The 25,120-nt window shown below is 40.2% G+C and overlaps 1 protein-coding gene across 1 annotated transcript; it reads right to left on the bottom strand.

The window, feature by feature from the left end:
* Positions 1–3,587: 3,587 nt before the first annotated feature.
* pudp (pseudouridine 5'-phosphatase) lies at positions 3,588–24,860 on the bottom strand. Its single transcript, XM_008430274.3, has 4 exons — positions 24,739–24,860; positions 21,506–21,724; positions 20,915–21,144; positions 3,588–4,106 (listed from the first exon to the last, which is right to left on the bottom strand). The coding sequence occupies exons 1-4, from the start codon at positions 24,806–24,808 to the stop codon at positions 3,930–3,932; spliced, it is 696 nt and encodes a 231-aa protein (XP_008428496.1). The 5' UTR covers positions 24,809–24,860; the 3' UTR covers positions 3,588–3,929.
* Between the last annotated feature and the right edge of the window lie 260 nt (positions 24,861–25,120).

Here is a 25,120-nt window from a genome sequence, read left to right as displayed (position 1 = left end):
TTTTATTTACAGTATACAAAAACATATATAGTGCTTTACTTTGTGCTGGTTGTCATATAACCGTCTTATAAAATGTGCACAGTGTGACGTTTGCTTTCCTTTAAACCTGTTTGGAAAGTCAGTGGGTGGAAAAGCTGAAGCTTTTACAACTTTCTGGATTCCCTCCTCATCTGATTATACAGGCAGTGAACTGAATGTGACAGGTTCACCTGAGCTGTATGAATTATATTAAATGATCACATAAATTAAAATACACAAGCACGGATCACTTTCGATATGCAGTGTGTGTGAAAATAATTCACAAACTAATCAAACCTGAAATGAAGGTCAAGAAGAAAATGAACTAATGCTAATGGATGTCGCTCATCTTGTGTAATGTTGGGTTTGACTTAGAGCTGCAGACTTTTTAAGAGACAACATTCACACACAGATGTTTTCTCCAGCTTCCAGCCTGTGGAGGAAAATATTTCTGTTTATACATACAGTTGAAACCAGACGTTTACATACACTACATGAAAAATGCCTTCATTTGCATCCACAGGTGTTGTCAATAAACCAATCAGAAGCTTCCAAAGACGTAACATTAAATTGGAAATTGTTTTCCAAATTGTGTAAAGGAAAAGTAATATTAGTGTCTTTAAACTTTTGACTTTGAGGAAAAAAATTGCTGTAAAAAAATTCTTTCATTTTTCTGGACTTTAGCAAATAGAAAACATTTTGGTAATCTTAGTTGATCTAAAATGGGAAACATTTATTCTGATTCCAGAAATCAGAATGCATAGTTTTTATATGGAGTATGTAAACTTCTGGTTTCAACTGTAGGTTTCAATTTGATTTCAATTGTAACTGAGTGAAATACTCAAAACAAACTCAAAAAAAGTACAAAGTAGATATAAATTACACTTGATTACAGTAACGTGAGTAAATGTAATTGGTTACTGTAGATCTGATCACCTGTTCTGGGTTCAGTGGGAAGTAGTGTGGGTGTGACTTAGCTGACATCTTTGAAATGAAGCTAAAAGCGCAAGTTCAAGATGGAAGACTCCGCCCCCGCTGTTTCACTCATCTCAGCGTCATCATGCTCGTCTCCAACCTCAGCGCCGGTCCTGACCCGGCGCGTCCAATCATCAATCAAGCTCTGCATATAAGGATCCGCACCCACAACGCCAGCCGCTTTCCAGCTGCGTTCAACCCTCCAGCTGGATATCGGACCCCGGGTGGTGTCGGACCCCGGGTGGTGTCGGGCCCCGGGTGGTGTCGGGCCCCGGGTGGTGTCGGACCCCGGGTGGTGTCGGACCCCGGGTGGTGTCGGGACCCGGGTGGTGTCGGGACCCGGGTGGTGTCCGACACCACCCGGGGCCCTGTGTGTTGGACCGGTGTCGGGCCCCGGGTGGTGTCGGACCCCGGGTGGTGTCGGGCCCCGGGTGGTGTCAGACCCCGGGTGGTGTCGGGCCCCGGGTGGTGTCAGACCCCGGGTGGTGTCGGGCCCTGGGTGGTGTCGGACCCCGGGTGGTGTCGGACCCCGGGTGGTGTCGGACCCCGGGTGGTGTCCGACACCACCCGGGGTCCTGTGTGTTGGACCGGTGTCGGGCCCCGGGTGGTGTCGGACCCCGGGTGGTGTCGGGCCCCGGGTGGTGTCGGGACCCGGGTGGTGTCGGGACCCGGGTGGTGTCGGGCCCCGGGTGGTGTCGGACCCCGGGTGGTGTCGGGCCCCGGGTGGTGTCGGGCCCCGGGTGGTGTCGGGCCCCGGGGGGAGAGCATCCGTGGATGTTTACCCAAGTTCACAGCAAATTTCAGCTCAAATCAGCTGCTGGGGCCGAGCGCCAAAGAACCGTTATTCATTTGTGTCATTACATTTTTTAATTGTTTCTTTTTTTCTCCGTCTGAGTCTTTCCAGATTGAATTGTCTCTTTTCTCACATGTAAGAATAAACTGAAGTGTCTTTGTTTGGAGATGAGCTGTTTCTGCAGCTTCTTCACACTCACAGTTCAAAACGTGACTGTTAATTGGTTTCTCCAATTTACCTTCAGGTCTGAGTGTTTGTGTGGTCGTCGGTTCTGTGTGTCACTCATGATGTTGCTTTATGCTCAAGCTAATTGAATCAATATCTGTGTTTTCATCACAAGAAAATATATAAACTTTAATTATGTAATATATGGCAAACAATCAACCCAAAGAATGCTAAGTAAAAGCAGAAAAATGCACGTTTGACGCTGTAAGAGGAAAAGCAAAAATCTGCTGCAGATTGTTGGTTCCTCGAGGAAATGGACAAGAGTACATCAGAATCAGGTCTGAGCGGCCTTGGGAAGCCATGGCATCATACTCACTCAGCTCGGCCCCCCCATCGATTCTGTAACAGTGTTGTGCATACAAACTATGGTAAGCGCCAGAGCAGATATGAGCACAGATTAAAGTGTGTGGACAACGTAAAGCCGATTAAACAGCAAGCAGAGGAGTGGTGTCTTTGAAGATTGTTCCAGATGTTACCTGAACCATTTGTGCATGCAGCAGCTGCCTCCTCCACTTTAAATTTATCTAATTCCCCCGAGAGACCCAACTTTGGATTTTCAAACGATGCCTAGTCGAACATCTCGATAAGTTCTGCCTGTGTGTTGGACCTCAGAGACTTCTGACAACAGATTAAGCTGATCATATCTTAGAACTTATCCAAGAAGAAATCTATGCTACAATCTGACTCATGTTATCCATCACTTACATCTTTGGTCAGCGTGGCGTTTATCTCTTCAAACAGATGATGTGTAGCCGCCACAAGGGATTGGAAAACATATATATACTTTCCAGGAAGCTGCACTGAAAAGCATGACACCCCGGAGTAAAATCCAAGAATTAATCTACATCATACATCAGAGTTTTCATTTACTCAGGAATCTAAGCTGTTCTTTATGAAACACAAAGCTTTAACAGACCCATCAGCTCAAAGCAGAATTAGGGGCCACTTTAAATTGGGGAGTTTCTATAATCGACACACGGTCAAAATATGTATAGATGCTAAAATGTATGAACACATTATGGTCTGTTTTATAAGCAGCAGACCAATTGGTTCTTCACATAAACAGCAAATCAGTCACATTATTATTAATGCGTCTACATATCTAAATGTTAAGACAACTTTCTGAAGTTTAACTTGAGTAACAGGATGGAGAAGAAATGAGCTTTAAGTGTCTCTGAAGGCCGAGACGTCACCAGATAAACTCAGGTGCCTGAACATCTTCCTGAATGGAAAAAGCTCTTCTAAAATCTTTTTTTTCTTTCTTTTTAACAGTGGCTGAATTTCTGGGTAGGATTTCTGGATTTAGCAGGTTTTCTCCCAAAAATATTTTATATTCTGTTTCGTTGTTGGTAATCTGATTGTTAGATAACATAATTAAACATCTGCATCAGGCTACATATGGCTATTGATTTAAATATACATGATGTCGTGTAATAAATCTCACATAAAGCAGCCAGCGGTTCAATGTGGCAGCTTTTTGTCCCACTGGTGCACCTGTCCTCCAAATTCACAACAATCACAAACATTGTTATAATAAGATGATTGTAAAAAACTGAAACTGTGGCATACAATAAAATCAATTGAAATTTACTTTAATCATCTTTAAAAATCATAAGTAGGACAGGTTTACAAAAGCTGAAGAGAATGTTTGATTTCCACAGAAACAGTTTGATTTACATTTCATAAGAGTCAAACTCATCGTCCCATTAACTCCAGAGCTTTCATGAAGCCCTGAGGTTGATATTAAGATGGCAGTAAAATGTAAAATAAAAAAAATAATCCTTGAATGCCCAAAGGCTGAGGCTGACTCTGAAAACTATCAGTATGATTTCTCCTCATCAAATTAACATAACCGTTTCTTTGAAAGGACGCCAACGAACTGAAACACAGAGGCAGAAGCAGCGCTGCTGTGGCCCGTTTAGCTGTACGCAGGCAGACCAAAGAGCTGCGGGTCAAACTCCTCCATGCTCTTCAGGCGCAGAGTGGCCCCCTGGGTGAGGCTGGGGGCCAGGTTGTCGTCGGGAATCATCACCACCTGCATTCCTGCAGCTAGCGCAGCCTTTACGCCGTTGGGGGCGTCTTCAAACACCAGGCACTGAGAGAAAGAGAAGCGACAGAGCTCATTAAGTCTTCCCGTCCTGCAGATGAAACAATAATAGGGAGCACTATTTCCATCTCAGTTAGTTTACCTTGGCATTCCTCTGAGACTTAATGTTTACCTCTGCTGGGTGGAACATCCATTTAATGGAGATTTGAAGGTCTGCTCCCTGTTAACTCACTACATCGTCTTTGTTTAGACTGTAGGACAGTTAAGAGACTGGAGAGGCTCTTAACATGACACACACACACACACACCCACACACACCCACACGCACACACACACCCACACACACACACACACACACGCACACGCACACACACCACACACACACACACACACACACCCACACGCACACACACCCACACACACACACACACACACACCCACACGCACACGCACACACACACACACACACACACACACCCACACACACACACCCACACACACACACACACACACACACACCCACACGCACACACACACACACACACACACACACACACACACACACACACACACAACAGTCTATGTATTTATGAAAAACAGCAGTTTCAGTTTAGACGTATTGGAACTGATGAAGATCATGATGATGATTCTGTTCTGTTTCTAAACCTTCACCTTAAATTAACTTTTTGAGGCAGAAGTAGAGGAATGTTGCACATTTTTATAAAATATATCCACCAAATTGCTCTGTGTGTCCCACACCAAGCCTGTCAGATCCTGGTTAAATTTGTAAATTGTATTTTACTGTATTATATTTGATCAACTTCCTGGTCCAGTCAGTCTAAGTACAGAAGCTAAGCTCAAAGGTCATGAGTTGAACTTAACAAATTTCTAATATCGTTAAATGAGATGATACAAAAACTGTGGAAATTGATTATATTCACATAACCAATCAAACGTTTAGTTTACATATTAGATATTAATCTGTTTCTTGGTCACTTTCAGACAAAAAAGCAAAAGAAAAAACACAATGCTGAAAACAAAATAAGACAAAACTAGTACAAAAACAAACAATATTTAATCTCCTGTCAACACAAAGAGTTGGCTGAAAAAAACCTTCACTTTCTTATTCATGGAGCATCATCCAAATCAAAGCTGCAGAATCTTTCCTGTTCTAAAACATTTCTCCACTCATAAAAGAAAACATAATCAAACCTTACTGTGATTGTTTAGCAAATGATTTTTATACATTATTTTTAAATGTCACAAGTGAAAAGCACAGTTTGATGCAAAAAATAAGACGTTTTCTAAGCACTCTTGTTCTACAGATGATCAATCTTCGTGTCATGCTTGATCACATCATCATCATACTAAAAACATGAAATACTCTTTAAATCTTGCAGATATTTCTGTAAGTTTTTCACCCAAATGTCTTAGTGGACACTGTTAATCTGTCCTCTTTCGCTTTTAAACAAACTGTTGCAGAATCTGATATAAACAAACCCAGCTTGGATAATTACAGACCAGTTTGTAAATGACCTTTGAATTCAAACTTTTGATAAATACCAATCTGTGTTGGTATTTATTCTGTAATGCAGCAGGCAGTGGAGAATTTCCTGTTTTTGTCTAGTTAGTGCAGTTGGACCTTTCACCAGTCTGACAGCGTTGATCACATCAATTTAATTAACATACTGCAGACTATTTGTTCTTTCATCTTTTTATTCCTGCTTAAATTTGTATGTTCCGTCTTTGTGACTGCTGATTTCTCTTTATGACAGAAGTTTAAATATAAATTTGTTACTTTCATACAATAGCATCTCTTAATCCCCAGTGATGAAAACAGTTAACACTGATATTACTGAAGCACAATGCAAAGTCATGATGCAGTAGAATAATAAATACCACCTCACTGGTCTCAGTATACATGCATTATTCCTCAATTTAGACTTATGAATTAATCAGAACACTACATAGCATCACTAGGAACCCTTCTGAGGTGTCAGTCATGTCACAATGCCATGGAAACAACCTCCTCTAATCACTCTTCCTCCCCTTCACCAAGCGCTTTGCTAATGATCCATGCACAATTATAAGATATTTACATGGAACTGATCTGATTCTGCAGGGAAGGCCTTATAATCCTCACAATATTGGACCCAACAGAGTGCCTTAGAAACATAATTATACCACCAAAACATTTCCACATTCTGTCACACTCTAACAACAAACTTTTATTAACCCAAACCCCATTTTATTGGGGTGTTACAGTCCAGATCCACACAATCAGTTTAGCATTTTTACGACTGAAAATCAACCAGCATTGAGAAAGAAAGTGCTACAAGTCATGTACAGGAAACAGCAAACAAATGGAAGAAGGTGCTCTGACCAGATGAGACCGAAATTTACATTCAGTCTAATGTGGAAAACATTATGTGAGATTGAAGACAAACACCCTCAAAGCACCATCCCACCATGAAACATGGTGGTGGCAGTATCATGGTCAAAGCTAATGGAAAGATGGATGAGGCTGATACAGTAATACGGTGGACCCTCTTTTATTTGTGGTTCACTTTTCGCAGGTTTTTCTGTGGAATGTAACTCCAACTTTAAAATGTGCCTACTGATGGATTTTTTTCATATCCCAGTTCAAAAGAATCCAGAGAGGGAAGATGAGATACCTGGGCGCCATGACACTTGACACGCTATTAGCTTTCAAGCAAACACTACAGAGAATCTTTGTTCTACCGGTTATGTCCTTAATAATAACATGTCTGCACACTTTGTGCATACGATGCAAACAACTTTTTGATTAAAGTGGATTGGAGCAGCTCATTTTCTGGCCATTTCTAATGGGTTTGGGTTGCTTACATCTAGATTTAGCTTACATGTCCCCATGAACCTATAATGTAGTTTTATGGGGACTTATAACCTAGGTCCCCATAAACCCATAACCCTATAGGTCAAGCCATGCTCTGACCATGATACTGCCACCCATAGCAGCTAGGGCCCCATAAACAGACAAATCAAATTGTCTTTTTTTTCTCAGTATAAAAGAAAAGAAATACACTTAAAAAAGGATTTTTCCTGAATTAAAAATAATCCTTTCAGTGTTCAGCATCTGTGGCAATACTAGAAAACTGATGTTTTCCATCCAATCTGGTTGAATCTGAAGAGCAGAAACTTGTGCTAAGCTGCTCCAGTCATTACCCAAAGACCTACAGCTGGAACCGCAGTCAAGGTAGATCTTACAAAGATTTGATTCGGGGGTTGGATAAAACACATTTTTGGAAAAATAAGGAACAAAACATGAAAACCATCCATCTTTTTCTTCCAGTTTCCAATTATCCACAACCTGGTGTTCATCTGTCAGAAACTAAATATACTGAAGTCTGTGCTTGATTTGTGACTAAACAAGATAAAGTTCAGGGAGTGCAGTATCTGCGTCATGAAAACACACATGTATGGAATACAAATCAAAGATGTTGTTTCTACTAATGGATACTAAAGAAAGACAGCAGCCATAATCACCATTGTCACTACAGCCAGGATGCATGACTGATACATGATGTAAAACGAACCCATATACATTTTTCTCACACAGAACACTCTATAATTATAGATGACAATGTGTGTTTATGTGTTTAGGAGCAGCAGCACATAAATGTCAGTGACAGATTGCTCATTGCCTTTTTTAAATGATCCCAGAGCCTGAGGTAGAGTGAGTGAAGGACGTGTAACGTTCCTTTAATGATGTAAAGAACACAAAAACCTGAGTACGGATGATGGACAGGAGCATCCAGGTGGAGTCAGAGGGTTTTGCCCTCATCCAGACCAGTTTTAATGTTTGCATGCAGCAAAAATGGATGTGACATAGTACAATGATTGCTGTTAATTCAGACTAGGTTGAAAAATATACAAGTCAAGAAAAAAGAAAATATAGCCAAACAGAAGCAGGAAATGACATGACTGATATTCACAAACTTCACTGATTATTAGATGACGCACATCAATCATCTATACTGTCTTGAAAAACTATTCTGACTTTGCAATGTGAAAATATTATGACCGGGTTTAACGGGCATTGAAGGAAAAAAAGGAGTGAATTTCCACCAAAAATGTAAAGATTAAACTCAGATTGTTTGATTGTAAATATGTGAAATTAATCTAGATATTTCTGAGCTTTTTTGGCAAAAATGTACTCCTCCGTAGCCACATTGTGGTTTTCCTTTGAACCACATTGGATCTAATACTGCCTCAAATAGTACACATTTTTTTCAGCAGATTTTGAGAAAGGGTTAAAAATCTTGCACTGTAAAAATAAAATAATAAATAAATAATGTTGCTGCTAATCAGTGGCCTAAGGGTTAAAATTTCTATAAACAAATACTCTGTTTTTAATGGACATTATTTTAGAAGTTAAGCAAACATACTGGCTTTTAAAGGGTTAAAAGTAAAAAAAAAAACTGTTACTGCTGATAATATTTCATGGTAAAGTCATTTTTTTATATTGGAAAAACCCCCAACAAGATGTAGCCATTTTTCCCCTTATGGTTAAATCCATTACATTAAGTTTTAGAGCTTTTTCTGCTCTTTCAAAAACATTTCCATCATAAAACCATAAAGATGATCAATATTCTGAGATTCCTCTGATCATCCCTGAACCACAAATTGAACCACCAACATTCGTTAAAAAGAATCAATACAGCATTGCAGAACCAAAGAAGGCCTGCAGTGGAGCAAATCAGATTCCACATACAGCGTTCCACTTAGAATAAGTGTCAGAAAACTACTAAAACATAAAATATATCAGTGGCTTGTTACATTTATTTCTATTTTAGGCATACCACTGAAGTGAAAAAGTGTGAAAAACTACAGCAAAAATAAATAGATTTTAGCGACCAGATAAGGTGATCCTGCTTATCTTTAATTGTAATTAGTCTGGTTCTTTATCACCTCATCATGTCATCAGCCACATTTCTGACACATTAGCTAAAACAGGATCTAAATTTTTTTTAAACTTTAAGGTGACAGTTCCTAATCAGAACCAGAGGAGACGTCTGCCTGGCTGAAATGTGTTTGGGGTTATTTCAAACATTCTGCCTATAAAGCTTGGAACTTATCAGGAATTAATTACGGATCATTTCTGAAGCTTGTTGATTTTTCAGCTCAGAGAAAGCGATCATTACAGAATGTCACATGTGTTGAACAGAGAAACAAACAGTTTATCCGGACAGATCTTTAAAGATTGCAAGTTGTTGACACTTAAAAAGCATCTGTTGCTCTTTGGATTCATGTTAAATAATATTTCATTGGCCATATTATTATTCCCTCTGGTTTTGAATGATGTGCAGCTGGGATGGTTTTTGCTATTACTCTTTTACTTTCAGAGAATTTTGATGCATTGCAAAACTGTGATAAAAACACAACCTGACAGTATTATCACATTTTATTTTTATTATTTTCCCCACTATTTTTTCCATGAGACTATCAATATATCATTAAATTAAAAAATATGATTAAATACAGTTACTATGAGTAGTTTATATAAATCACACTTCTTTAAGCCTGTTTCAAATGGGAATGTTTTTCAAGAACAGTATTTGTGTTTGTGGGGCTATGATTGCTGCTACTAAAAAAAGTAATACATATTTTGTATCGTTTTATTGTTATTACAACAGTATGAAACAATATTACGATAAAAATCACAGTCCATATAAGGTGGGATACAGAAAGTTGTAACTCTAGGAAATGGGATTTGGTTCTAAGGTTTCCATACAAAGTAAAGCAACATTGAATTCATTATGGAAAACTGCCGGATATTTTAATTTCAGCTCCAGTTTGAGCTTCATCTGAATTCACTAAGTAACTGCAATAAACAGCAAACATATTTTTATTAGGAGATAATGTGCCAGTGAGCCGAGTTTAAACAGAAAGCATATGGTTCGGAGTAAATCCCTCAGACAGCCCTGGGTATTCATCAAATATCATAATTGAGCTAAAATGAGTGTCTGGGAAATCTCACCGCCACCCAACTTCCTCTGCTGGGCTCATGATCTGTGTGGGACCCTGCAGCCGGATTTACCCACTTATTTAAAGTCTGAGTGATAATGAATAAAGCTACACAAAATGCAAGGACAGGGCGAGTTTTTTTCAAATAAAAGTAAGTAAAGTCAAAGGCATGAAAGTTATTAACAACTCACTAAATGTCAGAGCTGAAAACTTCCATCCTAATCAGTTTTTGTGTTATGTGGAGCCTGTCATTGAGTTTCACAACTTCTAACATTTTAATTCTTCTGGAATCATACAGTCATACAGGGACCTGACAGCCTGTATCAAAGGGCCCGGTACCCCATACTCCCAGAGAACCTCCCACAAGGCCCCCCTGGGGACACGGTCGGGCATACTTGTCGAACGCCTTCTCCAAGTCCACAAAACCCATGTAGTCTGGTTGGGCGAACTCCCATGCACCCTCCAGGACCCTGCTGAGGGTGTAGAGCTGGTTCAGTGTTCCACGACCAGGATGAAAACCATACTGCTCTTCTATCCGACGGACCCTCCTCTCCAGGACCCCTGAATAGACCTTACCAGGGAGGCTTAAGAGTGTGACCCCCCTGTAATTGGAGCACACCCTCCGGTCCCCCTTTTTAAACAGGGGGACCACCACCCCAGTCTGCCAATCCAGGGGAACTGCCCCCGATGTCCATGCGATATTGCAGAGTCGCGTGAGTCAACACAACCCAACAACATCCAGAGCCTTAAGGAACTCTGGGCGGATCTCATCCACCCCCGGGGCCCTGCCACCAAGAAGCTTTTTGACCACCTCGGCGACCTCGTCCCCAGAGATTGGAGAGCCCAACCCAGAGTCCCCATGCTCACCTTCCTCAACAGAAGGCATGTTGGTGGGATTGAGGAGGTCTTCGAAGTATTCTGCCCACCGGCCCACAACGTCCCGAGTTGAGGTCAGCAGCACACCATCCCCACTATAAACAGTGTTGGTGCTGCACTGCTTCCCCCTCCTGAGACGCCGGATGGTGGACCAGAATCGCCTCGAAGCCTTACGGAAGTCTTTCTCCATGGCCTCTCCAAACTCCTCCCACGCTCAAGTTTTTGCCTCAGCGACAACCCGAGCCGCATGCCGTTTTGCCCGCCGGTACCCATCAGCTGCGTCTGGAGTCCCACAGGCCAAAAAGGCCCGGTAGGACTCCTTCTTCATCTTCACAGCATCCCTCACCGAAGGTGTCCACCAACGGGTTCGAGGGTTGTCACCGCGACAGGGACCAACAACCTTGCAGCCGCAGCTCCGATAAGCCGCCTCGGCAATGGAGGTACGGAACATGGTCCACTCAGACTCAATGTCCCCCACCTTCCCCAGAACGTGTTCGAAGTTCTGCTGGAGATGGGAGTTAAAGCTCCGTCTCACAGGGGACTCCGCTAGACGTTCCCAGCAGACCCTCACTACACGTTTGGGCCTGCCAGGTCTGACTGGCTTCCTCCCCCACCACCGGAGCCAACTCACCACCAGGTAGTGGTCAGTGGACAGCTCCGCACCTCTCTTCACCCGAGTGTCCAAGACATACGGCCGCAGATCCGATGAAACGATGACAAAATCGATCATCGAACTGCGGCCTAGGGTGTCCTGGTGCCAAGTGCACATATGGACACCCTTATGCTTGAATATGGTGTTCGTGATGGACAATCCGTGACAAGCACAGAAGTCCAACAACAGAACACCGCTCAAATTCAGATCGGGGGGCCATTCCTCCCAACCACAACCCTCCAGGTCTCACTGTCATTTCCCACGAGCTTTGAAGTAGAACAAGGGAGTCCCAAGGAGGGGTACTCTCCAGTACCCCCTCTAAGGACTCCAAGAAGGGTGGGTAATCTGAACTGTTGTTCGGCCCGTAAGCACAGACAACAGTCAGAACCTGTCCCCCCACCCGTAGGCGGAGGGAGGCCACCCTCTCGTTCATCGGGGTAAACCCCAAAGTACAGGCGCCAAAATGGGGGGCGACAAGTATGCCCACTCCTGCCCGGCGCCTCTCACCGTGGGCAACTCCAGAGTGGAAGTACGTCCAGCCCCTCTCAAGGAGACTGGTTCCAGAACCAGAGCCATGCGTCGAGGTGAGGCCGACTATTTCTAGCAGGAACCTCTCAGCCTCGCACACTAGCTCTGGTTCCTTCCCCACCAGAGAGGTGACGTTCCACGTCCCAAGAGCCAGCTTCTGCAGCCGAGAATCAGACCGCCAGGGTCCCCTCCCTCGGCTACTGCCCGTAACACAATGCACCCGACCCCTTTGGCCCCTCCGACAGGTGGTGAGCCCATTGGAAGGGGGACCCACGTCTCCTCTTCGGGCTGAGCCCGGCCGGGCTCCGTGGTTAAAAGCCTGGTCACCAGGCGCTCGCCATCGTGCCCCACCTCCAGGCCTTGCTCCAGAGTGGGGCCACGGTGACCGGCGTCCGGGCGAGGGAACGCCAGATCCAAAGTTCGTTTCCATCATATGGGGTCTTCGGGCTGCGCTTTGTCTGGTTCCTCACCTAGGACCTGTCTGCCTTGGGTGACCCTACCAGGGGCATAAAGCCCCAGACAGCATAGCTCCTAGGATCATTGGGACACTCAAACCCCTCCACCACGATAAGGTGGCAGCCCAAGGAGGAGCAGCTTTTAGTAGTAGTATTTTAATTGATTTTAAATTAAATCGATATAACAGATATCTCGTCAGTCTGCTGATAATGCACAGACTGCTGCCTGGAATGGAGGAAATTAGGAAACATTAATCTAGGAACTGTAATTTCATACAGTTAAAACTTTACGACAATACCTTTCCCATTTTATTTTGACGAATTTCAATAAAACGAATGGAGTCATAAGCGAGTGTCTGGGATCCAGAGAGAGTCTCCTGAAAATCATAAACCTTCCTTCTTTGCAGATTACAGTGTCAATCCTTTATTACATGAAACCTTTTCAACCCCTGATGGTTTAAGGAGGATGAAAGTGTACATACGCACGAGGTTAGGGCGGGCCCAGAATAATAGTTGCTGCTTTGTTGCAGCATCATTATCTGCACATCTGAAGCTCTTATGGCCAGAAGGGAATTCTCTGTCTCTTTCCACTCTGTGTGAAAACCTTCTCCTGCTTTACTATCGTTCAGTGTGAGCAATTTATAAATCACTTCTCCTTCATGAGGTCGCGCTGAGGGAAATCGGCTTTTAATGGAAGTTGTATGACATTACTTTCACACAGACCGGTAAGATGCAGGTTAATTTGAAAATCATTATGTTGTGATTAAGAGCCAGTGTGATAATTATGACTTTCTTACCTGTCATTTACAGTCACAGGTGAACTGCTTGCCTGGAAATTCACAAAATATTTTTACATTTGGAAACTATATGAACAGATAAGGTTTGAGATGTAAATAAATACATCACTATAGGCATTGAGCAATAATCAATATTCATTTAAACTCCTTGATGACAAGAGTCTGATCACCTAAAGCTGTGACTCTTTCTATTAAAGTGAACTTGAAACCACTTGGACCACTTTTTGGAGTTATTGGTCACATTTTTCCTCTTATGTGGAATAACTTTTCTTACTGTATTGTATCTTATGATACTTTGACATAATAAGTTTTAGAGTCAAAAGAATAACCAGAAAAACTGCACGACAGTCTGTAAAAGAATCATAATATGATTACAACACACAGCCCCAGGAACACTTAATTAGTTTCAGAGTCAACTGTACTTAAATCTAAGTACTTAAATCTGGATTTAATAAAAAATACTACACAACATTGAAAACGTTTAGAAACATTTTTAGTGCAGTCAGAAACAACCGTCTCAGAATCAATCCTTAACTGCAAGGATTAGAGAAAAAGATGCAGGTGCTGCCAGCTGTTTTAGCTAGCTAGTAAAACATGGGCTAAAGAACTGAAGTTGATAGACAGCAACATCTAACTTCCTTTAGATATTTAAACTTACACTGGTAATGATGAGTCACAGCTAATAAAGCAACTAATGTATGGTAAATGTTACCTAAACAACTAAGTCATTCTTTTTTTGCTTAATAATTTAATAGTGGAGCCTATAATGTGTAATCATGTGTTGTCAGAATGAGTGATGAGCATTGTGAGCATTGTGAAAGGAACTCATTGAATGTCCGCAGCCTGCTGAGGGATAACTACTGGGAAGGTTTATCAAAAAAGAAATAGTCAATTCAGTGTTGAAACTGTAAAGCACATTTCCTAATTACACCTGATTTAAATATCTGGATCATCAAGACTTCCCCAGGTGCAATGCTCTGTATGATTAATGACAGACAACCAACTGGTTCCTTTTCGCTCTCTTCATCAGTCTGAGCACAAACTAGTTCACTTTCATTTTTCATTAATCTTATTCCAGCCTCTGAGCAAAGCTTTAGAAAAATAATCTGTCTCACTAACGGCTTTGGAACAATGTGAAAGACATTTACTTTTCAATCAACCCAGACATCAGAAGCTAAAGGACCTGGACTTCTATTAACAAGCTTGGAAATATAACTACATTATGATCTATAATTACAATCATTATTCATCACCTTTCCTTTTGATTGAAACCGACAAGGTAAATGCACACAGAATAAAAGCAAATTTCACTTATTGCCACGGATTGTGAACTGGATTTAGGACTGTCCTTTGACTGGACCATTTCAACGCTTGACTGTACAGATGAGTCTAAAACTAAATTATTAGGACACCAGAACAGAGGGCACTCTGGGCCTAGACCAAGTAAAGCTTTCCAGCAAAAGTAGCCCATGCCATCTATGAAGTATAGAAGTGGAGGTATTATGATTTTGGAATGTTTTGCTGCAGCAAGACCTGATCAGCTCAGTTACTGAGTCCAACATTAATTCTACTGTCTATCACAAGGTGTTTAAGGAAAATATGAGGCCATTTGTAAAAACAACTAAACTAAATCCGAACTGGACCTTTCAACATGGCAACAACCTAAAGTACACCAGGTAATTCACTAAACACTGGCCAAGAATTAAGAGATGGAAAGGTGTAGTCCTAGTCAAAGCCCACATGTGGATCTCACTGAAATGCTGTGTGAAGTCAAAATGATCTGAACATACAAGAAACTCTTCAAACATTTCCAAGTTAAGAGAGGAGTGGGGCAAACTGTTAGAGTTGGTAGATGGAGACAAGAAACATCTTCTTCCAAAGAAGGAAGGACTGCCAGCGAGGACGTAGTAGTAAAACAAGGTTAGTATTTTGTGTTTACCTAAAGTTAAATGAATTTTCCAGAATGTCTCCATTTATCAATATGACTGTTGTTCAGTTTTCTCTACCCCATCATATCTCCTGTGGCTTCCAGTGATAATTGACTTTTCATCAGAATTGAATCAGAGAAGCTGATTATTCTCTATGCTGACTGTTACCACTTCATGGCTGCTTTTTCTCTTCTGCTAGCAGTTTTTCCACTGCTTGCTCTCCTTTTCTTTCCCTCCAACTCATCCTCGTCTCTTGTAGCTCATGCTTTTTTCTCTCCTTTGCCACAAAGTGGAAGTCAGAGGGTGACGCTTCATCTGTTTTCCACTAAACGCTGCGTCAATCCACCCTCTGAGCTGCAGTTTCATATCTCATCAAGAAAAATGCCAGTTCTTACTACGGTTGGCTGCGGATTGAAGAAAAAAAAATCAGGTGCATCATGCCACAGGCTGGACGCGTTTGCAGCAAAAGCCTTTCATGCAAGAGGACTTAGCATAAATATATCAGCCAGGATCCAAAGGTTTCTTTGCATAAATGCTCAAAACCTGAAAGATTAAATAACTGCAACATGACTGTTTGTAAGTCACAAATATAAAGCTTTATTTCATCATCTAGGGAAATTTAACTGACATGAAATCAGACCAAAGTTATCTTGTTAAAACTCTGTTAGGATTATCAACATCACTTACATCTGATACATGACAAAACAAAGAGGGACAGAACTTTTCATTTTCTTTAAAGTCAGATGTTTTCGTGCATCTTTTTTTCTGTTTAGTAGAGTTACATTTAAATGGTTTGATTTAGAGTTAAATGCTGGTAATTTGGTCCATTCCTCCAGACAGACCTGGTAGGACTTTGCAGCCTCTTTGCTCACTCACCTTTGCATTTCTGCCCTCTAATGTTCTCTGGGACTGAGATAAGATGAAAAATAACAAAAATATGTTTAAAAGCTACATTAAAATGACTGAATATCTGTCTGAGATCTTCCTTCAATATTTACACATGTTCTTTCCATGTGATCCATTTAGTCACTCCGTCTTTAAAACAACCCCACAAAATGACTTACTTCACAGTAAGATGGTGTTTAAATGCTGGTCATAATGTACTGATGGTCATTATGACCAAGCACTTCATTTCAGTTCTATCTGACCAGAGGATGTCTCTAAAAGTGAGGTCAAAGTGCAAATTGCCCTTTTCTATTTCTGTTGGAATAATTAATGGCTTCTCTAAGCAGCCTGTCAGTTCATGTTGCTACAGGACTTATCACATTTCTCTCCTCTCTTGCAGTTTCACCAGTAGCTTAACACAGTCTTTAACTTTTGTTCTGATGTAAATGTTCACATTTTACAACAAAATCCATTCACTTCCGGGTCACAGAATCAATCTTCTTTGTTAATGTCAGGATGGCTAGACGTTCCCACGCTTGTTATATTTGATAATAACTGAACAGATGGATGAGAAAACCTTCAGACATCTGGAAATCCTCTAGTAGAAATGTCTTCTTGTTCTGATATTCAGCGTATATAACCAGAGCAGATCATCCTAACTGACCTAAAACAGTCAGTCGTATTTAACGTCATAAAATGAGAAGCAAAAGTTGAGTATTTTTATCTAGTGCAAATAAATACCTGCACTCAACTCAACATTTGAAGGAATCTTGATATATTCACTCAACTAGAGATGTGCCGATCGATCGGCCACCGATCATAATCGGACGATTTCTGTGAAAAGGTCTATGATCGGTGATCGGTGATCGGTCTCTTGTTGCCGATCACACAAACCGATCACCTGCATCTCATTTCTCAGCCTGCCTCTGCAGCTGGTCTCCTCTTTCCTTCACTCTGCGCAAACGCACAGCAACAAATCCTAAGCGATGTGGAACTATAACGCACTGAGTGAATGGGGAAGTTGTGAATGCGTGTTGTGGCGGAAAATTGAAGCAGGTCATAATGCATCAACACAACGAATCTAATACGACATAAAAACAATACTTGACGGAGTTTGGCTACATCGAGGCTCACTGCAGTAAAAAAGACATGGAGGATCAGATAGCAGGTAAAGCAGCGCACAGCTACAAACACTCACCCGGATTAGCATGACGGTCAAAAAGCTAAACAAATAACCCGCAAAATTATTTAAGTCTTTGAGCTGCGATGTAAGACGCTGGTTCTGCTCTCGCTGTTGAACCGCTGCTATGCGCTACAGGTAGTAATATTTCACAGACGGAGCGCCGCTTCTGCTCCACCTGGTAGTGACTCTCACACCAAACCTCTGCTTAAAGCTGCAGCATCTAACCTAAAAAAATACATTTTACATACGGATTAAAACATGAGACAAATAATCTGAAAAAATTATCGATTTCCTCCCTGTTCTGCATAATTACTCTGCTCAGTCAGAAACAGCCAATCAGAACTAGCAGTAATCAGCTAGCCGCCATGCTAACAGGAAGTTTTCATTCAGTAACTCAGGATTGTTTATTGTAATAGAACCTGTATTTGCCTTTGAATGTTAAGTTTTATACTTGAATTTTTTTGGCAATGTTGAGAGGTTTTAATTTGGCTCTTTGCATTATTTAGCCTCTTCAGAGCCTCCATATGTTTTCAGTCTGTTAAAGATAGTATTACTGATAGCAGTACAATTAGCAGAATGCCCGTTTTGTTTAGTTTTCTTCTTGGAAAAAGTTATTAAAAACAAGTTTTTGTCTAAATTAAGGTGAATTCATGGTTCCTTTTTCCACATAATGCAACCGGTAGTGTTTATGATTAAAAAAAATAATACTTATGTGATCGATATCGGTGATCGGCCATGATCAGCCCTCATGGGTGATCGGAATCGGAATCGGCAGGAAAAAATCTGATCGTCACGTCTCTACACTCAACCATTGACTATACAGAGTAAAGTGATAAGAAATTACAGCAAAATCAGAGTGTCAGTGTAGATCTGAGAAAAGCAGTCTTAAAAGACGCCTTAATGATGTCGGCAGTCCATAAAGAAAATTATAAATGTACCCCGTAGCGTGTAGCTTTTATTGCTTAGGATAAAAGGATAAAATAATCATCTATTTCTCCCTCCTCACGCCATCCCAAGGTTTTAAAGTACAACCAGTCTGTTTAAATCATTGCTGCCTTCCTATGTATTTATTCTCAGTTATCAAAAGCTGTTATCAGCTTTGATCTGTTTTTCTAAAACAGACACAAACCGTAGGTCCCCTAGGTTTACGTGTCTGGTGATAAATGGATGTGTTCCGCAGCGATCATCATTACATCACCCTAAACCTTTAGTTCAACTTCACTTGTTTAATTTTTTTCTCATCTAATGTTTATACATGTTCATTTCATACGAGATATTTGGTTCCATAGTTGGACTGATCTATTGAAAACTGTGTGTTTATCACAACTCAACCTGATCTGCTTTCTCAAAAACTCCAGAAAACACAGATGGAGGCTTCAACAATCACCTGGATTAATAACTGCCTGATAAACAGACCACAATGTGGTCTGTTTATCAGGATTAACCAGAAGCACAGGAGCACCACAGGGAACTGCACTCTCACTATTCCCTTTCATTCTATACCACTCAGATTTACAGCACAAGTCACACAGAGTGACTACAGAGAGACTCTGATGACTGCAGTGGTCGGGTGTATCTGAGAAGGTTAGCACATACAGATGGTGGGATCAATCATCTTGTTCTGGGAGCTACTGTGGAACATCTGGAGATTATAGTACAAAGAAGGATTCTTTATAAAATACAAGAAAATAATGTATTGAGCATCCTCTTCATATGAATATCTTCATTCACAGAGGCTTCTTCAGACCCTCTGTAGTACAGACCTCTATAGGAGATCCAACCATCAGCATCTACAATCACTATGGAGAACCTTGGGTAATATGGTTCAAGTTGCAGGACCTATTTTGGTTTTTTGACTTTAATGGTCTGGCAAACAATGATTTGTGTTTCCTTAGGTTAGCTTTGTCTGATTATTAAAGTTGTTTGATAATGTGAAATATTTAGGTGAAGAAAAAAGTTAAAAGACAGGAATATCAAAACATGCAAATTCTCATATTATCTATTCAACAAATGCTGCTCTGCTTTTAGAACTGAAGCCAGTGACACCACCACTTACCAGCAGCCTTTTTATTGAATATTTAATCAATATTCTGGGTTTTTAATAAGGGGATTTGTTCAAATTAACATCAGGCTGTCATATCTGCCTGCTGTCTACAGTGAGTATTTCCCCATAAACTAGGTCATCCTCACAGTTATTTGGTTCTTCTAGGGAAATATTTGGCAGCTATTTTAGCCTGACTCAACAGAGCAAGAGGCTTGCTGACAGTCTGAACACGCGTCTCAAAAAGCATCCGAACCCAGAAAGCTTCACAGTTTTGATCAAAGTGCTGGATGTTAAGTGGATGTGTGTCGGTGACATAACGTCCTGCCTGCAACGCTGCAAATGGAACAAATTAGATGCAAATCTAAAAAGGTGCAGGGTGACGCACGGGCTGCTAAAATCAATTAACAGAGACCAGATATTTTTGGACACATGCTGACATGTAGTTCCAGATCTATTCAATTCCATACACAGTCAGGTTAAGTGAAGGTATATCTGTTCATATGTATTTTTAATCTATGTCTCCCACCTGAATGTGCAGAAGGTCCACAGAGCAGAGAATGATGACACTTACCTCAGAAATCTTCTATGCACTAAAAATAGATATAGCACTACTGCTAGTTATCGAATCATTTTTCATCATGTTCTGTTTTCTGACAACATGTTTAAAGGAAGAAACTTTGGGCATTACAGCCAATTAACAGCAAGAAAACTTGAATTTAAAACTATTTAACATGCATAAAATAACATTCCAGCACCAATAAAGTGATTTTTAAGATTTCAGGTTTTTAGCTCTGATATTTGTTTTGTCCTCCAATTTTCTGACTTGTTGTAAGAAATAACTCACTTTAAGTTATCATCAACTGCAAAGATTGGCTAAAAATTTTTAACAAAATGAAAAAATTTGAAGAAATTGGGATATTTTCTTTTTAAATTGTGAGTCAGGAATCAGAGAATGTCTGGAAGGAGTAAAGATTAATGTAAAAAAAAAAAGAAGAAAAAATCCGTCTTGAATTTGTTGAAAGACTCATAGAGAAATGTCACTGATGTGTCGACACCAGAACTCCAGACGTCCCTCAGGTTGTTGCTTTTAATAACGGAACAGGAAGCAGAAGCCCAACAGCAATTTCAAAGTTCACACAAAAAATGTTACTCTCCCTTTGGAAAAAGCCCTTATGAATTTGGTTCAGAAAGCTTTACATGAGGCGTTTCTTAAAAACAAACTCATAACCTAACTGAAGTCTTCTGCAGAAAATGCATTTGATGGAAATGCATATCACACCACACCAACACAGGAGGAAGGTTGGCCTACATTAGTTACCTTCAACACACAGAATCAGCAGCTTACATTCCCTGACAGACTGTAGCTTTAAAACCTTTCCCACTGCTCTCAACAGCCTTTTTAAGGCGCACAGATATCTGTTTCACTCTGAAATAATTGTGTTTCTCAGCAGAGCATGAAAGAAACTCTGACACCGACTGTATCTGTAATCTGGAGTTCCTACCTTCTCTGGGGATCCTGGGGGGCTGAATCTGCTGGCACCCACCAGGAAGGAGTCGGGCTCAGGTTTGCCGTTCTTTACATCGGGATCGTCGCCCAGAACAATGTGATCAAACAGAGCAAAAAAGTTTGTGTGTGCACTGGTCTTCAGCTTGAAGGTTACACCAGCTGAGCTGGTTGCCACAGCGATGGGGATGTGGTGCTTCTTCAGATGGTTTACAAGTTTCTCCACACCTGGTTCACGAGCAGCAAAATGACAGATCAGGTCAAACAGGGCTGGTTACAGAAAACCACACAAACTTTCTCTAAATGTTTCCAGTTCTGGTCAGGTGTTTCTGTCCACTCTTCCTGGGAGTAAGTGCAGTATTCATTTCATAATTTACTTCCAATACAGAATAATTTACAAATACATTTCCATTGACCACATAATTACGCAATTTGACATTTTGAAAATAAATGTGTTTAATAGAAACATGCCAATGTACCAAAATGTAAGCATGAGAAGGCTTTGTGTAAGTGCAAATGTGTGTTGATCTTACAATTACCTGTTGAAATGTTTCAAACATGGAGAATGGGAGTGGTAAATAAGACAAACCTGGCAGAAGTTTGGCCGACGGAAAGATCCTCTCCTGTATTTGCCTGCTTTCCTTCAGCAGCTCCTCAGCTGTCATGGGAAGATCCAAGGAATCCCGGATAATCTGGGCGGCATCCAGAGCCTTTTTCCCCATCACAGACGACTTCACATCCCAGGTGTACTGCTTCCCGAAGCGGTCGCATATTTCTTGGAAAGACACTGTGTAAAGTCGTTCTGTGTCTAAAATAAGAAGACAAAAAGAGAAAAGATCTCATCTAAAATGCTGCTTAGGGTTCGCTACAAAACAGACATTTGGTTTGATGCCACAGACTAGCTTCAGGGAAACGGCTATAATACAAACTGATCTAAAGGTAGGGATATACAAGAAATAAAAACCAGCAACCTTAACTTGGGAAATAAAATGGATATTAGACCAAATATTTTCTTAAAGTTAAACATATTTGATTTGAAGACAGTGGGAAATTCTGATAACCTTATGTAACATAATATTCACATAAAAATCAACAATAAAATTGACAATATGATTTAAGCCAAGAATTAATTCTGCTGCACCTAACACAATATTACATTGTTAAAAAAAACATGGTACTGAAAAGCAATATTTAGCTGTAAAATGGATTTTGATAGCAAAAATAACTAAGAATATTCTGCGAAGTTTAGCTGCACTTAAATGTTCATTATGCCCAATGATGTAATAGTTCTGGAAAATCTCCTTCATCTGGTCTGAAAGTCAGCTGCTTTGAAGACATGCTAATGCTTTAAAACAGAAAGCGCTAGCTTAATGGAGTTATTTTAGTTTCCACACCATGACTGCCCAACACTGCAACAGCATATCCTAATATGCTGTTCTTTTCTTCTTGAAGATAAAATAAAAAAATTATTTGCTATAGAGAAGTAAATTACAGCCAAAAAAATAAATATAAAATAAAATAAACATATTTTAAAAATTGCATACATTTTGAGATAAACTAAAAATAAATTTTTAAACAGCGGAATATCTGAAAAATATAACAGAACATTTTAATTTTCCATTATTTATACTAGCATACATCTACTACTTTAAAACTAGAATATTCTCAAACATTGTAAAGCCATTAAATCGTAAGAAAAAAAATCTCAAGTCAGATGAGCACGACAACAAATTTACATTTTTAAATATTTTATTAATGTCTACTACTTAATAATAGGGGGTCTTTACCAGTTAATTCTTAAATTAACTGCACTTATATTTTCTTTTTTATGGTTGTGACTTGTGAGTTCAGACTGGGAGAGTTTGCTACAGAGTTCTATGTTTTTTAACCAAAATGGTTGCTGACCAGTTGGAATGTAGTGGAGGCATCAGCTTTTTATTTGGGCTTCTTAAAATTTTGTTTCGTTAAACTTGAAGCATATTATGCTACAAAATAAGCATTTCTTAAGTTTTTTAGAGAAAAATTGGTGCTAGCCTGTAGTTAGAGAAACAAAATGAACACCCCACCACTCTTTAACAGCTGGGGAGTGACGTCATCCCAGCTCTGAGCTCCGTCTTCAAACACGGCTCTAACTCGGTATCAGCTCCATACGGCCAGACTAAAACCGGACCACTTCAGAGCTTTATCTGGCACCTGATTAAAACCACTCAGTTAGTCTTTGTTGGTAGCTATCAGGGGAAAGCTTCAAACAAGGTGAAGATTAGCATCCGACTGTCAGCTTCCAATTTGGTACATCAGTAAAGGGCTATTTCACTGCTTTTGTAGTACAAGGACTAAATCAGATCTGTGGTGCCTTAAGATTTAAAACAGGTCAAACCTGGACTGAAATGTTCAACACTGATTACAGGAATCTGATGAGATTTTACCACACAAAGTCTCATCAGTAAAAATGGATAATTTTTTATAACCTCAACTCGAGGCATTAAAGTCTGTACATAGCCTTAAATTGTTCCTGTGTCATAAATGTGTGTTATAAAAAGTTTACTGCTTCTTCTGACCCCTTTTCTTTCTTTTGGAGAAACGTGCTAGCTGCATTCATTTATTCAGGGTGTCGTGCTGTGATAAAGCTACAAGGCACATGATGCAACGTATGAAACAAAACTATTTCTATAGAGAATTTTGCCTCCAAAATTTGGCTTACTGTTGTTTGATTGGAACAGACCAGTTAAGCTGAAGGAGATTTTTCAAACATTTATAGTAATAGATAAACTTGTGTATTTTTTTATTTATTTTTTTTTTTTTTACCTCTGGACCACCGTAGAAATAGGAGAAGAAGTTTATGTATATAGCACTTTTTCAGCAACAAGGCAGTTCAAAGAGCTGCACCTCATTAAATTTCAGTAACTTGGTTTAGAAAGCAAAACAGATTTTATATATAGATTCGCTATAATCACTGTGATATATTTTAAGCATTTCAGTTCAGGTCATTTTGATGATTTCAGCTTACACTTCATGAAAACCCAAAAGGGCATTTCTCTTAAAATATAATAAATTGTTTACTTCCACAAGCAAAGTAAGCCACAAAGGTCATTGATAGAGAAGCCGGTTGCTCGCAGAGTGATGTAGTATGCAATGGAAAGTTGAGTGGAGGAAAAAAAGTGGCAAAAGTATTATCAAACAACCAACAGCACTGATACCAGTAAACTCACCTAAACTAAACCCCAAAGAGGATCTATGAGCTCGTTGTAAAGATTTAAATGATGGACACCAGAACCAACAGTCACCAGCTCCATGTCATGCTGCACTGATGCATTTTTCATGCTAAAAGAAATCAGACAAAGTGTTGATGCCAGATACTTACAATACTTGGAGTCATGCACAAACACTCACTAACTTAATACAGTACACCTCCGCAAGTGTTTGTAAAACATAATAAACCAACTATATCACTAAATATAAACGAGTTTCAATGAATTAATTTATTGGCTGGACTAAAATTGTTGCACAATTAGATTTTAATTCATTAAGGTGTAGTTTAGATTGAGCTGTTCAAAGGTCGGCCAGCTTCCTTAAACATCAAACTGAACAGAGATCTTTATACTTTATAGCGCCAATTGATTTATGAAAAATAAGCCGAATTAATTGTCGTTCTCAAAAGACAAAAAATGTCAACGTGTTACGTTAATTACGTGCGAAAACGCCACGACTTGGTATATTTTCCTATGTTAGATGTGGTTTTCACGGCTGCAGACAGTGAACGAGCTGAAGTTCGGCTCAGATGACGATACTTAACGTAAAACAACAGATGAACAGGTGGATTACCGAGCAATAATCCATCCATGTCGAAAATGACATGGCTCACAGGTTTGTAGCTGCTGACTGAAGTTGACATGTTTCACCCGGCGTAGCTTCGCGCATGCGTTCTACACACTGGAAAGAGGAAACCAAAAACTTTACACGGACCCACGATGTACCGCGTGGATGGCACGTGACATTGTTATCTCTTGATATTAACCAGTTAAACTGACAGACACTTGCACGTAAAGCTAGTATCAATGTTAAGATAACCAGAGTTTACGGGTTTGGCTTAATACAACTTGGGCACTACAGGGATAGTTTTAGTCGATCCAGCGCAATGGCCACTGGGAAATGCAGTCTGTTTTAGTATTTTCCTGGAAAGTCTAAAATGTTTAACAAATGCTTA

Source organism: Poecilia reticulata, chromosome 2, assembly GCF_904066995.2.
Source record: "Poecilia reticulata chromosome 2, P_reticulata-male-v2, whole genome shotgun sequence".
Taxonomy (NCBI): Eukaryota; Metazoa; Chordata; class Actinopteri; order Cyprinodontiformes; family Poeciliidae; genus Poecilia; species Poecilia reticulata.
The sequence above is the reverse complement of the archived record's forward strand: the minus strand, read 5'-3'. Positions and strand labels throughout refer to the sequence as shown.

Excerpts from the sequence above, each read along its gene's own strand:
- pudp (XM_008430274.3), bottom strand. The coding sequence starts at position 24,808 with ATGTCAACTTCAGTCAGCAGCTACAAACCTGTGAGCCATGTCATTTTC. Across the intron at positions 21,725-24,738 it reads CATGGATGGATTATTGCTCG|ACACAGAACGACTTTACACA; the intron begins GTAATCCACCTG and ends TTCTTATTTTAG. Across the intron at positions 21,145-21,505 it reads GTCGGCCAAACTTCTGCCAG|GTGTGGAGAAACTTGTAAAC; the intron begins GTTTGTCTTATT and ends CTCGTGAACCAG.